At 50.1% G+C, this 16,781-nt stretch overlaps 1 protein-coding gene across 8 annotated transcripts in view; it reads left to right on the top strand.

Moving 5' to 3' along the window:
- The window catches only part of LOC133500552 (growth factor receptor-bound protein 10-like), a 63,553-nt gene that overhangs the window by 31,239 nt on the left and 15,533 nt on the right, over nucleotides 1–16,781 (top strand). For 7 of the 8 annotated variants that reach the window (XM_061819359.1, XM_061819358.1, XM_061819361.1 and 4 more), the window contains 2 exons: nucleotides 693–843; nucleotides 16,074–16,230. In XM_061819359.1, the coding sequence (XP_061675343.1) occupies nucleotides 693–843; nucleotides 16,074–16,230 (308 nt within the window). Of the gene's footprint in view, nucleotides 1–692; nucleotides 844–13,824; nucleotides 14,336–16,073; nucleotides 16,231–16,781 lie in introns of those variants that run through there. The other variant, XM_061819366.1, reaches the window with a different exon arrangement.

Genomic DNA, 16,781 nt, shown 5'->3' with positions numbered 1-16,781 from the left:
GAACAGAACTGGTTTAAAAAAAAAAAAAAAAAAAAACAGCCACGGCAGCTACACAGTCGCAACATGGTAGTAGAGACTAAGAGGGCCGGTTAAAATAAACACCTAAATCACTGAGACGCCGCAGTAACACAGCAGCAAGCAACATGCTAGCGCGGTGCTAACAATAGCACAGTGCTAACAGGACCGGTTTAAAAAAAAAAAATCATACCGGTAAAAATCACTGAGACACGGCAGTAACGCAGCTCCAACATGCTAGCCTAGCGCTAACGCTAGCACAGCACTAACATGGCCGGTTAAAAAGAAAAAAAAAAATGTAAACATACCGGTAAAAGTCACTTCCTCGGCACATATATTCCACCGGTCTCACTCTTACCTTTTCCGCTCGAGTGCCCCCTTGCGGCCGTTAGAAAAAATGCACAAACCGCATCTGCGCATAAGCCGCAGGGTTGAAAGCGTGTGGAAAGAAGTCGCGGCTTGTGGGCCGGAAATTACGGTAACTAGCGATCCAAATCGTCCGGGCTGATCATCGTTAGCCGAGTGATCTCGTTGTCGTTTTTACCCGCTGAACTTTCTACAAAGGCGCTTGTGACGCGAGACAAGTTCCGACTTGTGGACGTCGCGGGTTCGCTGAACTTGGCGCGTGCAAACGTTGTGATGGTTTTTTTTTTTGTCTCGCTCCCTTTGGCGTCCAGGAGGTTGCGAGAGGAGGAGGAGCGGCAGCAGCTGAGGACGTCCTCCCTCCCGGCCATCCCCAACCCCTTCCCCGAGCTCTGCAGTCCGGCCAGCTCGCCCGTGCTCGGTCCCGGCTCGCTTCCTCCCAGAGAAGCCTCCGCCGCACAATACGTAAGCGAGAGTCCGACGCTAAACGAACATCTGCCGTAAATACCGGCGCCTTCCCCCGGGCTGGATGCCGTTTGTTGATTTTGAAATCATCAATCAGTCGCGTATGTGTGTGTCGCACGTGGACATTTGAGGAATTTCCCCCGGCCAACATCTGCCTCATCTTTTACTCGTTTCACGCCTCCCGATGGATGGCTCGCACGTGATCTTCGACGCTGCGCTGGAAGTTTGCGTGCAGTCGCAGGATCGTTTCCACTTGCGTGTAAAAAAAAAAAATTAGGATTCTATCTATCTATCTATCTATCTATCTATCTATCCATCAAATTCATAGATGAAGAATGATGTGAATATGGGACCAGCTGGTGCCGGTTCCAGCAATGTACCAGTCGACAGCCGTTGTCCCGCCCGCCGCTCTCGCCCACCTGATCCCTTTTGCACTTCCAGTCGAGGGATTCCTACCTGAGTTTTAATATAACCGGCTTACTATTAATAAGTTTCGGGGCTTAAGATTACGACTCGAGAAATGAATTACGCCTGCTTAGCGTCGGTCTCGGCCGCCGAGGTTTCGTTCAAGTTCAAGGTCATTTTTAGCGGGGGGGTGGGGGGGGTGTTGTTTATTTCCATGCGTGGCACAGATTCCCGTGCCCGCGATAAAGTTCGGTATCAACGGGTCAAAAGGTCCAAAATGAACGTCTCTCGAAGTGGGATGAGTCACAATGAAGTAGGGCAGGCAGGCGAGACGGGAATTTTGTTGATGTTTGAATTCCCGGACGTCCCGTTAAGGGCGCCGTGTGGACCAGGAAGTGCAGCATTTTTTTTTGGGGGGGGGGGGGGGGTTGTAAATGATAAACGGGAGGGACGCTTCTGTTATTCGTGCTGGAAACCGAGCACGCATTTAAATATTAACCCATCAAGAGCATTTATATATATATATATATATATGTTTTTTTTTTTAGCCACCAATGCTTGTCTGACAACAATCAGAAAGTGTTTGCATGGTTTCGATGCGACAACGACCAATTATTTTAATAATCGATGATGAATTAATCTCTTATTTTATTTGTTGATTCATCATTGAATTGTATCCAAAGATTTTTTTTCAAAAATTTCCATTCCATCCATCCATTTTCTTTGCCGCTTATCCTCACGAGGGTCGCGCGGAGTGCCGGAGCCTATCCCAGCTGTCATCGGGCAGGAGGCGGGCCACACCCTGAACTGGTCGCCAGGAGACAAACAGCCCCACTCACATCACACCTTGGGGCAATTTAGAGCGTCCAATTATTGTTGCCTGTGGGAGGAAACCGGAGTGACCGGAGGAGATGCAAACTCCGCACAGGCGGGGCCGGGATTTGAACCCCGGTCCTCAGAACTTCGAGGCCAACGGTTTACCAGCTGATCCACCGTACCGCTTCATTTCCATCCCTTTTGACCACCCCAAATTGAGCTTGACCAATGTGGCACCTGAACAAATACCCGTCATTGTTTTTCAAAGTAAAAGCCGTTTGCAAATGTCCGCTAAAGGAAATCTCAAAATGATTAAAAATGGATGAATGTGATAATTGATGCGCTGCCTACATGAGTGACAATGAAGGCCTCCCCCGTTTTTGTGCTCGTGCACTTGTTACGCTTTCCTCGTTTGGTTTGCAGTTGTTTGCAGCGTACGCACTGAAAAGGCTCACGTAGACCCCCGCGGGTGTGCGCACTTCCGCAACTCGCTCCTCCGCGGCCCCCGGCCGCTCGTTTTGCCTTTGTGAGTTTTCTGCGCCGTGTTTACAGAACTGGGCGCGCCCGTCCATTGTCGGTCAGTGGAAATCCACTTCGGCACCTTTTCCGGGTGGGGGTGAAAACCTCCCACGGTGCTTTCGCGCCGCCGTGCGCGCCAAGCCAGTCACACCAGTTCCTCGCAGGCACTCGAGACAGGAAAGATATGTCGAGTGTTGAAAGTGATGTCAAGTAAGTCATTATTGGTCGCTCCCACCCTCGCTTTTAAACGCAGGTGCCGCCTCCCCTCGTCCACGTCGTCAGAGTCATCCGGCGGGCCGAGAACCTCTCGTGTTTGTTTTAGTGAATTGTGGAAGCCTCCGGCGGACAGCGGCGCTCTTCCAGCTTCCTGGATTGACCGGGCGAGCTGGTCGCTCGCGGCCGCCTTTCCAATTTCCTCAGCTCTTCTCCTTCGCTCATTCTTTTCTTTTTCAACACATTTTGTCGGCGTTCTCTCCTGCTTTTCATCGTATCTTTCGTTGAGACGGGTCGAGTTGACTTTCGTAATGAACTGAACTGGATGGATTTGACGCAGGGTCAAGTGTCATCCCTAAAATAGATATTGTCATGAAAAATACATATAACACTCCAATGTTCATTCGAAAAAATCAATCTGAGCGGAGAGCGCGTCAACCGTGCGCAAAGTTGCGGAAGTCTCATTCGACATCCAAGCGGTCGCCTCCTGTCCGTGATGTCACGCCGGGACATTCGCCATTGAAAACACGCTTGTGCCACCTACTACGGGACACGGAAGCTCTTTTCAAAGAAGAAAATCGAGTCAAGTGACCGGGGCCATATTACGCAGATTTAGACGATATGCGGATCACTTCTCGTTGACAACAGACAACGGGAACATCAACACATTTAGCACTCGACTTACGTACTGTACGTGGATCTTTTGTTACATTCTCAGAGGATTACTTGCGTCCCCCACCCGCACCCCAGCTATTATTTTTTTTTTTTTTAGTAGCTGTATAAACACCTAGCTAACATTTGGAAGCCACGAAACTCTCGTCCTTTGCACCCGTGCAATCCATTTTTCACGACGAACCGGGTCTCTTTAAAAAGTATGAAAAATGAATCCAGCGTCACGAGTTTTCGAGCAGTATGTAGCAATACAACGAGCCGGCATTTTGCCCGATTCACCTCCGCGTCGGGGCTAACGCCAGGCCCTTGTAGCTATCCACGAGGCCGTGCGGAGGCCGTCCGACGCGCACGACGACGCATTTAGCGCCCCTAACTTACTTACGGGGATCTTTTGTTACATTCTGAAACTGTTTTTTTTTATAGTAGCGCTATACACACCTACCTGCTGTCATTTGGAACCCACGAAGCTCTCGTCCTTTGCACCAGTACAATCCATTTTTCACCACAAACCGGGTCTTTTGGAAAAGTACGAAGAGTGAATCCGTCCTCCCGAGTTTTCGGACAATATCCAGCATTTTGGCTAACACGAAGGAACAACCAGCTACCTTCCAGCAGCTAAAACTAGTAGAAAGATACGAGACCGCCTGAGTGGGCGTCTGCTACTAACCTCACTTTCTGCTTCTTCTCCAAAACCGAATCCCTCGAGAGGATTTTCATGGCGGGAGGTACAAAAAGCCACAGAAAATCATCTTGTGCGGTGAAAAAACGGATGAGTCCATTCCTGCTGTCTTTTTTTTTTTTTTTCTTTTCATGAATAACATACTAAAAATCATGCATTTCATGACGGTGGACCTTGAAGGTTTTGGATAAAACCTGCATCCGCAACGCTTTAGCGTATGTACTGAAGAATGGGTAACTAAAGCCCGGGAAGGCCGGCTTAGTTGGATTGGATGTGGAAGAACTCGAGAGGCCTGACCTCAACCCCGAGCCCGTCAAAGCACGCCATCGCGGGCGGGCCGGGCTCATCTCTGACGTGACATCCGATCCGACTTCCGTGACGGATTGCGAAACCTCAGCTGAACTCCGCGTGTCAACTTGTCGCAGTCCCACCCTGGGAAGGGCCTGAAATGATTCAATTTTCTTTCACTTTCTTTGCGCACATTCCGTTTTTCTTGTCTTGCCTACGTGGAAGGACGATCGCCGTCCTTTGAAATGTGTCTTTTGTGACCGGATCGGTCGCGTTTTGAGCGGATTCCGACCCGCTCCGTTGTCGGCCATCCGTTTCCTTAACTTGGACTGGCGCTGGCCCTTCTAGTGTGGGAATATTCTTTTGATGGCGGCGCCGGCAGACGATGTCGGATTTACTGTACTCGGACTGGATGTCCTCGAGCTCCGCTGCTGCTTGATCCCCACGTCCTGCCTCTGCGGTCTGTGTCTCATTAGCTCCCGTGGATTTGGGTTTCTCTGTGTGGGAGAGAGCCTCCCCCCCCACCCCCGCCCGCCACCCCGAACATGAGACTCCCTTCTTGCGTCTCGTCCTCATCTGCGCGTTTGAGCTAATCCGGAGTTCTTCAAAATGCGACGTCCACTGGAGGTTTGGTTGACGCGACTGATGCAGAACTTTGTGTGCATTTCTTGCGCGTGTTCGTGATTTGACGTACTGTACTTCCCTTCTATTGCTTCACACTTTATCCGGGTTCAGATCCGGAGGAGAACCGGCCCCCACCCCGCACGCACAGACACCCGCTTTGGTTCCCACACACGTTCACGCCATCTGACGCTCTTTGTTGCGGAGGTAAATAGAGCGTTCAGACAGTACAGTATGAGCCTTTGTCAGCCGGGCCGGGCCGGGCCGGGCCGGGCTCGGCATACGTCTGCGCCGCCCTCCTCGCTCGCTCACGTGCGCCCACACACGCACAAGCGCGCATACATCGAGTGCGAGGGGGATTTTGTTGCTTTGGCTACAAATTGTTTAGCCGACGTCGAACAAATGCTAGCTGGCGGAGAGCCAGGCAGGTTGCGGCGGCGTCTGGAACATCTCGCGTGTCGGGGGCCGTATTTATGCCGCCGCACAAACTCGCACGCGCGGACCTGCGGCCTTTGCGTGATTTATTAGCCGGCCTGTCGCGATCGTTCTGACTGATGATGCCGTTTGAGTAGATAAGACTTCGGCGTTGGCAAATGTCAACATTGACGGCCCAATCGGAATCGGAATCGTGTATATGAGGAAGTGAATGCGGGGAATAGTTTGGGCCACTGACTCTTAAAGGGGAATTCCGGTGGTTTGAATTAACGATCTATTCAATAGGCCATGTCATATGTACTCTATCCTGACAATGGGATGCTAAATCCTCTCTCATTTAATAGCGTTAGAGAAGATTTTTATCAACAATTACGAATTTACAGTCACATGACCTACGTGGGCGGATGTGAAGTGTTACGTGCCGTTCCAAACGCTCGATTACATGGGAGACCATTATGCCCGGCGCTGATTTTCTTGCATTTATCCTCAAGAAATAGCGGTATGGGTTGATCAGGAAGACGGAGGAATATTTCCGTCCAGGTTTGAACCTGTGGCCGCTCCACCGGTCGGCTGTAAATAATGTTGAATATTCGGATGGTTCTTCGGGCGGAATGACGCGCAGTCTGACGGGCGGCGGAGCCGTGTGGCCGCTCCCCGGCCCAGCTCGGCGAGGAAGCGGACACGGAGGCAGTCGCCGGCAAGCCTACGCAGGAAGTGGGGTGCCCAGACACCAGTAGCTGGTGGGGGGAGAGCCCGGCCAAACCACCTCCCCCGCCCGATTCACCTCCGCGTCGGGGCTAACGCCAGGCCCTTGTAGCTATCCACGAGGCCGTGCGGAGGCCCGTCCGACGCGCACGACGACGCATTTAGCGCCCCTAACTTACTTACGGGGATCTTTTGTTACATTCTGAAACTATTGTTTTTTTTTTATAGTAGCGCTATACACACCTACCTGCTGTCATTTGGAACCCACGAAGCTCTCGTCCTTTGCACCAGTACAATCCATTTTTCACCACAAACCGGGTCTTTTGGAAAAGTACGAAGAGTGAATCCGTCCTCCCGAGTTTTCGGACAATATCCAGCATTTTGGCTAACACGAAGGAACAACCAGCTACCTTCCAGCAGCTAAAACTAGTAGAAACAGACGAGCCGGCCTTAGTGCGCTGCTGCTGTTAACGTCACTTCCTGCTTCTTCTCCAAAACCGAATCCCTCGAGAGGATTTTCATGGCGGGAGTTACTCAAAGCCATATACGTCAAAATCGTGTTTTGTGGTGAAAAAACGGGTGGGTCCATTCCATTCCGCCTTTTTTTTTTTCCATGAATATCATCCCAAGAATCATGCATTTCATGACAGTGGACCTTTAAGAAAAAAGTTCTCCAAAGATCGAGAAAAGAACTTTTGTGGCCAACGCTGTCAGAATTATCCCAATTATGCAAATGCTTTGACACAAAGTACCACATTGGCTTAAAGTGATCCTGTTACACGCTAATTTAATTTCTACGCTTCCTGACAAAAAAAAAAAAAAAAATAGGTCAGCATCACATCTGCAGCGAGCCTGTGCCACGGAAGAACCGCGTTTGAAGAGGGCCGCGCGTGCCTTGAGGCTACTAATAATTAAAAAAAAAAAAAAAAGAAAATGTCCGTCTGATTCCCGCTGGAGGCAGCGCGCGATAAAACCAAGACCAGCAAACGGACGCAGATGAAGCCGAGTGGACGTGCACATGACAAGAATGTGATGTTGAACGAGCCGCCGTAAAACCGCAATCCAGATTTGATGATAAGCGGTCTGAAAATGTTATCCATCTGCTTGTCCTCATTGGGGGTCAAAGGTCAGCTGGTCGCCGACGGGAAATTCATTTCAAGCGGTGACGCGCGAGCACAGAAAGTACGCAAACTCGTCTCGGGGTCCGTATGCTGAGACTTTGCCACCGTGCTACTTTTCACTCCAAAATAAATGCATCGGTGATGTATAAATATCATAACATATCGTAATTTCCGGCCTCCAAGCCACGCCTTTTTTTCACACGCTTTGAACCCTGCAGTTTATGCGGCGAATGTGTGCATTTTTTTTCCAACGGCCCCAAGGGGGCACTCGAGCGGAAAAAGTAAGCATCAGACCGGTGGAATACATGTGCCGAGGAAGTCACTTTTACCGGCCCTGTTAGCGCTGCGCTGGCGTTAGCGCTGTGCTGCTGCTGTGTTACTGGCGTGTCTCAATGATATTTACCGGTTAGTTGTTTTTTTTTTTTTTTTTTGAACCGCCCCTGTTACCACTAGCATTAGCTTTAGCGTGGCACTAGCGTTAGTGCTAGCAGTAAACTCTTTCTGTGTACCATCTTTCTTTGTAAATTTCCCGTGTTTCAATGCGGGGACTTGCGGCTTTTACGCAGCTGCGGCGGATGTATGTACCAAATGGTATTTCCTTTCCAAATGTACTCGGCGAGGCTTGTAACCAGGTGCGCTCCGTAGGCCGGGAATTACGGTTTGTCCTTTATTTTTGCATATGAACATAGTTATGGTAATATTTCAGTCGGATGATTTTCACACCAATTGACATTTTACGCAGGGTTAGATTACGTGATGAATGTGAAAGTGTGTCCATCTGTCAACTGTGATTAAGGGTTTGGGGGTTGTTCCGTGCTGGGGACAACAAAGCTGAAAAAGTTCAACCTCGCTTCCCGGAAGGCTGAAGGATCGGATTAGAAAGCACCTTTCGACCAAGATGGCGGGCGAGGTCTGATGAATCCAGCGGCTCATGTGTAACCCCGAAAATATTCCCCGATTTGTCTTCTTGGTAAGGTCACACATCTGTTTTCCTTTCAAGTCCAGCAATGGCCGCGCAGGTTCTGCTTTTTGTACGTCGGTGAATTTTAGTCGTTTCAGTGCGGTTTGTTTCCCGGTTTTGTGCTCGACCGAGAGCAAAATGGAGCAGCTTGCGGGCGTCTCGTCTCGTCTGGCGTGGTCCGGTCTGGTCCGTCGGACTCATGTAGGTCACGCAGACTGCAGGCCTTCGCTCGTCCGTCCTTTTTTCTAAAATAGGACAGCTCAGTTTTCTGACGGTCCTGCTGTGAAATTGCTGCTTCATAATCGGTCTCGGGGGGTCTTTCTAATTGTAAAGATGGTCAAAGGTCTCCAAGTACGAGTCCGCATTCTTGTTGACGCCGCCGCAAGATGCCGACTGACCTCCTTTTCACCGATTCGGCCCAGTTAGACCAATTCACGTCGAGTCTTAATCGAATGGCGGAATCGGAAAACCCGTCGGTGGCGTCGTCACGACGCTGCCGAACTTCCTCCCCCGAGCGGCCGACGGCGAATTGTCTGGGCCCCGTTCAGCTTTTTGTGTCTCCGTCTCGGCGCCGAGACTCGGACTTCCGTGGGCGGTCCGGACCACACACGGCAGTTTTGTCGGGGGCGGGGGTGTATACGAGGCACTCGTCAATGGGAAGATGTGCCTGCCAAATCATCTTATCAAAGGCGATGACTCTTTTTGTTTTCTTTCCGAGACAAAGACCAAGCAGCTCGAGCTGCATTTTGGCCCGGGAGTTTTTGGGGCTCCTGCCAGGACTGATGACCTGAATAGAGTTGGGACTTTCACGAGGCACACGGATTAGCTCCCAAGAAAGACGGGATCCAGCGCGTTTAATTCCCGGGATTTTTAGTGTTTACGGGGGACTTTCTTATATTTGAGCCGAATATTACATTTATGAGAGGGAGGCAGCAAAACAAATGTCAGAGCGAAGACGGCAGGAAATTGCCGTGCAGCGCAGATCTGGATGGTGGATCTCGGATTATTTTTGAGTCAACACTGCGAAGGATCCAGTCCATCAAATATGACAGCCAGATGGTTTTCCTTTGGCTCGATAGATGCAGTGAAGAAAATAAGTATTTGAACACTCTGCTATATAGGGTTAACCCTAACCTACCTAACCCTAACCCCTCCTCTCCCAGGCGTTGCCGTGGAGACGAACGACCCCAGATTAAGGAGCGGAAAATTTACCATCCCAGCCCAGGTTGGGGTGGGGGGGCCGCCACTCTTACCGTGGACCCATACATATAAAAACCTCGTGTTACCGGGCAGATTTTGTCTTCTTCTTTGGGCCATCCTGCCAGAAGACACGTCTAGATAAGGCCCGGACGCCCGTATTGCACCTTCCTTTGTAATAAATCCATTTGCTGTTGACTTTTTCGAATCATTGGTCACATGCTCCTGGATTATCGAACACGCGCGGGGTCCAAAGTCGCAAATCCCTACACCAGTGAGCATTTGGATGACACAGAGGAGTCATGGGAGAAAGTTTTGTGGTCAGATGAGACCAAAGTTGAACTTTTTGGTCGTAATTCCACTCACCGTGTTTGGAGGAAGACCATCCCAAGAACACCGTCCCCACTGTGAAGCATCGGGGTGGTTGCATCATGCTTTGGGGGTGTTTTTCTGCACATGGCACAGGACGACTGCAGTGGATTAAGGAGAGGATGAGCGCGGCCGCGTATTGTGAGATTTTGGGGGACAAGTTCTTTCCCTCAGTCGTGGCTGGGTCTTTCAACACGGCCGGGAAAACCAAGGAGTGGCTCCGTCAGGAGCATATCAAGGGTCTGGCGTGGCCTCGCCAATCTCCAGACCTAAACCCAATAGAAAATCTCTGGAGGGAGCTGAAATTCCGTGTTTCTCAGCGACAGCCCGGAAACCCGTCTGATCTAGAGAAGATCCGTGCGGAGGAGTGGGCCAAAATCCCTCCTGCAGTGTGCGCAAACCTGGTGAACAACTACAGGAAACGTTTGACCTCTGGAATTGCAAACAAAGGCGACTGTACCGAATATTAACATTGTATTTTTGCAGCTGTATCACACAAATAAATCATTTAAAAAATTGTGATTTGTTGATTTTTCTTTTTAGATGATTTCTTTCACAGTGGACATGCACCTATGATGAAAATTTCAGACCCCTCCATGATTTCTCAGTGGGAGAACTTGCAATATAGCAGGGTGTACAAATACTTATTAGTTTTTTTAACTGTAATAACCACGTCGTAAAGCACTTTTCTTTTCATGTGGAAATGTGTATGAAGGCAATTTAGAGCACAGACGTGCTGCGAAGACAGCACATTAACACGGGTCGAGTTTTCCTTTTCACATCAAATTTGCCATCACTGGTGCTTGTCCTCCCCCCAGCCGACCCCCCCGTTAAGCGCCTCACATGTGATGGATCCTAATATCTGTACTGTACACCTTTGTGTGCGTGTGTAATGACCTTTTTGGAGGTCTAATCTTCACCAGAAACCAGCATCTGATGTAACGACTTGTAATGCGTACGCAACCCCGGCGCCGCCGTCGACGGACGGACGGACGAGCGAGCGCCGCCGGGCGTGCGCGCACACGCTTGTGTACATACGCGAGTTTGCACAAAGCCGCCACTTTTCATAGACCTCCGTTTACTTTTCCTTTGTGCCTTTGCGCCCGTCTGGTTTCACTCTCGGCGTCTTTGTGCCTTCCCCTGAGAGGATCGTGCTCGCGTGAAGGTGCAACGCTCGCACACACGACCATATATGTACACGACGTGCACGCCAGCATGTGTGCAACGTGCGCCCACACACACGCACGGAAGTGAACGCGTGTTGTGCGTGAAGCCCCTCCCCCCTCCCTCCCTGGGGGGTTACATCACACCATTTATCAGTCCTGAGTCATCAAAAAAGGTTGCGAAGCCCTGCCCTGCCGCGCTCCTTCATCCGAATGAGGACTCGCTGCCTCGCGTTCCTTTTTGTCATTTCCTCCATTTCATCCGTTCTTTTCGCTTTCCCCGCCTGTTGCCCTCCTCCCAAGAACGACAAAAGTTGGAGTGGAAGCAAGCAGCCTCTTCAAACAAGCCAACGTGGCAACGGGCCACCCGAAGGCCTCGACGGCGTACGTGCCGAAAACGGAACGTCTCGAGCGGCGGCGGCGGCCGAAGCGGTTAACAGAAACAAAGTCTTGACGCGGACTTTGGCGTGCGTGCCAAAGCGAGCGGGACCGCCGACGTGCTCGTATTGCGGATTCAGAACCATGCGATGCAATGTTGCATCAACACAGGAGTTCAGTTGATCTTCACCCTCTGTGGAAACGCTTCTTCTCCTTTTCCTTTCGGCTTGTCCCATTAGCGGGTTAGCTTCATCCTAGCAGAGACACCTTCCGCCCGGTGTTCCAACCCCGCTTGGACCCGTTTCTTCACTTCCTTCCCACACTCACCATTCCCCTGGATTGTTGACCCCAAGTATTTGAAGTCGTCCATCCTCGCCATCTCTCTTCGCTCTTCCTCCTCCGCCCCTCTCTTTCACGCACATATATCTGTTTTGCTTGGGCTAATCTTCATTCCTCTCGCCTCCCTCTTTCTAATTGTTCCTCCGCCTGCTTTCACAATGTCATCTGCGAACATCAACTGGATTCCAAGGGTAACCCAGTGTAACCTCGTCTGTCAGCCTATCCATTACCACTGCAAACAGGAAGGGGCTCAGAGCTGATCCCTGATGCAGTCCCCACCTCCACCTTAAATTCTTCTGACACACCTACGGCGCACGTCACCGCCGTTCTGCTACCCTCATACACGTCCTGTACTATTCTAACATACTTCTCCGCCACACCGGACTTGCGCATGCAGTACCAGAGTTCCTCCCTTGGTCCTCTGTCGTAGGCTTTCTCGAGGTCCACAAAGACACAATGTAGCTCCTTCTGACCTTCTCCGTACTTTTCCACGGCAAATAATGCATCTGTGGTACTCTGTTGCTCGCAGATACTTGCTTCAGTCCTGAGTGGAGCCTCCACTACTTTGTCACCATAACTTCATTGTGTGGCTCATCATCTTTCTTCCTTTTTAGTTTCCACAATTCTGAACGTCGCTTTTGTTGTTAAAAATGGGGGCGAGCACACTTTTACTCCATTCTTCTGATGGAAATGCTGCAGTCGATAAAGTGCATTTTTTTATTTTTTATTTTTTTGCTCGACTGAAAATCTTCTGTATGTCATTTGATAAAAACTTGGCTTATAACTGCAATATCGATGAGGACAAGTGATCTTGGTGTCGTCGTGTCGGGGTTGATCCAAATTGGCAGAATCTTACACTCCGTGGCAAAAGAAAGAAGGTGTGATCCAATCCGACCCAAGTTGTGGCAAAATCTGGCATTTTTGTTTCATTTTTTTTAACAAAACGCCACGGTAGCTAGCTAATATCAAACGTCATCTGTGCTCTGTACTTCATCACAATTTCCAAAACATTTTTGATGACCCGACCCAAGCTGATTGAGGCACTGTCCGTCACATAAGTTTCGCGCTTTTTCGGTGACAAAATCCATTTTGGTCAAACAAGGCCTGGAAACTGAGTTTTTAGTGACATCATTTCAATCGAGATATTCTGATATTTGAAGCCGTTCATCCAAAGGGGAAGTTTGTGGTTTGGCGTACTGTGGAATTGTTTCAACGCTTTTGTGTTAGATAAGTCGAGGTTCATGAAGTAACTGAAACTAAAATGTCATCATGCAGTACAAGTTCTTGCGCTATAATGGGATTTCCCCCCCCCCCCCCATCCCTTCCCTTCCCCCTCCGCCGGCCTGACTAAGTCAGTATGACGCAAATGAGGGTGTTTTGTGTGTGTGTGCGTGTACTTGGAGGGGAATTCTGTCGTCGTCTTGTGTCGCATACGCGCTCCACATTCTGCCGGACCGCGTCACCGGAAGGTCTTTCACAACCTGCGCAAGCTCGTCTTCGTTTTCCCCACGTTTCCTCTTTCTTTGCCCCCCCCCCATTCCCGACTCCCCTTCCCCTCCTCCAAGTTTCCACTTGTTGCAGTAAATCCAGTCCAGTCGTATCTCTTCACTCCCACCGCTTCCTCTCCCCCGTCTGTGAATCGGCTCACGCGCTCCAAGGCCGTTTGCACCCCTCCCAGACAGGGCGTGTCAAGGATCATGCGCTAATAAATATCTGAGTTTGGCGGAGGTGGGGGGGGGGGGATTGCCACTTTTTTTTTTTTTTTTTTGTCCGTTCTGTGGAAAAAGAATTTTTGCTGCAAAGCTCGCGGCGGGGTTGGGGCTCCTCGAGCGGGTTCGTTTCGTTTCATTCCGCCGCGTAATGAGTCTTGTTCGGCGCACGGCGAGGCGGCGAGATCTGACTCCGGAGTTCAAAGTTAAGCCACGGGGGAGGGATGGACGGAAAAGGGGAAGGCAACGACGAAAAAGAGAAAACATGCAGCCCCGGCAAGCCCTCGCTCACTCGAAAAGTTTTGGGTGGCAAGAAAGGTGAAAACTTTTTTTTTTTTTTTTGCGCGGGGGGGGGGGGACTTTCTTATTTATCCTCCTCCTCGCTGCCCCCCGCCCCCCCCCCTCTCTCTCTCTCTCTCTCTCTCTATCTTTCTCTCTCTGGGCAGCCAGAAATGTTTGGGAAGACCTTCACGTCTGCGCGTGACTGCGCGTCTGCGTGGGAACGATTACATCAGCCCGCCGGTGCCTTGTGATTGGTCGCCGAGCATGTGGCTTGATCCGCTGCGCCTCTGAGCCCGCGGCTGAGGTTGCGACGCTTTTTGGGGAGGGACGGAGGGGTGGAGAGAGAGAGAGAGAGAGAGAGAGATAGCTGTCAGCCTCAGCCGGCACGGCGAGCTCAGTAGTCGCACGACACCCGGCCGACTCGACGGGTCTCGGGTTCCGCTCGGATAGATCCAAGCGCGCTTGGCATGTGACGGGAGGCGGCGTGCCCCCGGTTTTCTGGACGAGAGAAGGTTGACAGCTGGGTTTTCGCGTCCCGGGCCGACGGGACGGGACGGGCCCCCCCTCCAAAAAAAATGCCTTCGCGTTCCCCGGACCGCTGCCTGTTGCGGGCCGTCGAGGTAAGACGACAGCTCTCCTGCGGTGCGTCGCAAACATTTGCTGATTATTCATCTTTGTCGCTTCAAATGAGCTGAAAACTTTGCATACACTTGAGGGGCTGTACATTTTTTTTTTTAAACGTCTTTGTGACGGTTTGGTTTCTTCTTTCTGAGCCGCTTTATTGGAGCTTCTTTTCGGACCGGTCGCCCCGCTGCCTTTCCTGTAACTGAAACTCGGAAGGAAGTTGGCTCTAAATCCGTCCCGCTGTCGAATAGTTTTACAAACAATTCTTCTGTCGGTTATTCCATCGATTCATCGGAATGCAATTTTTATTTAGTCTTTACTCGCTGCCAGCGACGTCACGGAGCAGAATCCACGATGATGTTCTTTTTGAGAGCGAGAGCGACTTAAGTTGGGGGCTGAGGCGTACCCGACAGATGCACTTGTGAGGCTGCTCGAAGTTCACTTGCAGGTCCGTCAAACTTTGGCTGCACGGAACCAGGTGAAACTGACTAGAATTTTCTTTTTATTGTATAAATTGATCATGATTCAGTTGGCGGTTTGGGCCATGACATGTCAGAAAAAGGACAAAAATGTCAGTGGAGATTTTTGCAAAAAAATCTCGTTTTGATAAAAGCTAATGAATGTTTTCACGGGGTGGGGGTGGGGGGGGGCAACAAAAAGCAGTAAATATGAAAGATTTCCTGTTGAGAGGCTGAAATAAGAGGATTTTGGGTGAAACACGACCGCCATCGTCATAGCTGTCAGTTAATTTGATCATCGATTAGTTGTCGATTTATCGACGTCTACAAGATCCAACAAATTGACAAAAGAGGCTCAAATTGTGTCCGTCGCTTCTTATTTCCTCTTCCTGGATGCTTGCTTGTGTTTCTGTGATCAGCAATAATTGATTATAACTGACTTTTATCCTTAAATTTTATGCCCTGTGCACTCGGAACGAACACTGGATTTGGATTTGGAGCTTTTTTTAATATTTTTTGGGAGAGTGTAAAGTGTAATATTGTGTTGCATTTATTTGTGCTTTTGCGCCAGTACTTTCGTGCACACCTGCCAGACAATTGCGAGCCTCATCCTCATCACTCCCCGAGAGGCTTGAATTCAACATCGTGTTTATTTTTGGCAGTTTCAGTCACGTGGAAGCGCACCGCCTCGCCTCATCACGAGAGCGGGTTTTAATATCTCGGTTCCAATATTTACCCACACGAGAGCGACAGAATATCCGACGCCCTCTGTGTACTTTTGTCGTCCGTTTCGCACGTGGCGGCGCGGAGGAGTCGTCGGCACGACTCCCTCCCGGTCGAGAGGTTCTGGGTTCGAATCTTGTTGCCGTTTCCTCCTGTGCTTTTTGTTGGGTTTGTCCGAATTCCGCAGCCGCGTCGCAGGTTCCGAAATCATGAGCGTCGGTCTCGTGTGTGCCGGCTGTGAATATCAGCGTGAACGGTTGTTTGCTAATCTGCCCTGTGCTGGACTGGCAACCGGTCCAAGATCTGAAACAGCTGGGATCGGCTCCAGCTCAATCGCAAAACTAATGAGCTTAAGTTCTGTAAAAATATTGTGATTTTTTTTTTTTTTTTTAACCTCGTGAAGTGACATCTGACAAGTGTATAATACTGTAATACATACACATATCATTCTTAAGATAGAAGGCGGCAATCTTAATCCGATTATACATTTTCACGGTTGTTGTCATTTTGCTGTGCAACGCTCGCTTGAATATTTTGTCGTGCATCCTGACAGATCGTGAAGATCTTCACCGAAGACGGCACGGTCAAAGCGGTGGAGATCCCGGCCGACATGACGGCCAAGGACCTTTGCCAGCTCCTGGTTTACAAAAGCCATTGCGTGGACGACGACAGCTGGGTGCTCGTCGAGCACCACCCGCTGCTGGGGTTAGGTCAGTGGCTCCAACCCCGCTCGCGAAACACACACCTTCCTAGCCGACCCACGTATGACATACGTATTCTCACGCGGGCGTGTAGCGAAGCTTCCCGTTGCACAAATAAACTGTCCGCTGAGCTGGTCCGGGCCGTTTTGAACGTCTCGATGCGTACGACGGAAGCAAGCAAAACGTCGCTTCGATGCTGTAAGTTGAAGGAGGAGCCTTTGGGCTGACGTCGCGCGTGAGGTGGCTAAGGAAGTGAGATTTACAAAAAAAAAAAAAAAAAAAGGCAAAGATGTGTGCGATATCGACAGATGGCTGCTCCAAAAAAAGACGGGGACTGATTTCAGAATCATTGCAGATGTTTGACCTCTTCTTGAAATCGCAAATGAAGAATTATCAGGGTGCAAATTCCTGAGCTTTTCACATTTGTAGCTCTACGCGAAGGATATACATAAATACATAATGCATAATTTGTCTCCTCATCGCTGAAGGATTTCAAACTACAATCTGAAAAGAGGCCAGAGCGAAGATTAACGATGAGAAGCTGAAGCTGATGAAGATTG

The sequence above is a fragment of the Syngnathoides biaculeatus genome, chromosome 5 (genome assembly GCF_019802595.1).
Source record: "Syngnathoides biaculeatus isolate LvHL_M chromosome 5, ASM1980259v1, whole genome shotgun sequence".
Taxonomy (NCBI): Eukaryota; Metazoa; Chordata; class Actinopteri; order Syngnathiformes; family Syngnathidae; genus Syngnathoides; species Syngnathoides biaculeatus.
Note: the sequence above shows the minus strand (reverse complement) of the source record. Positions and strands in the feature narration are given on the sequence as shown.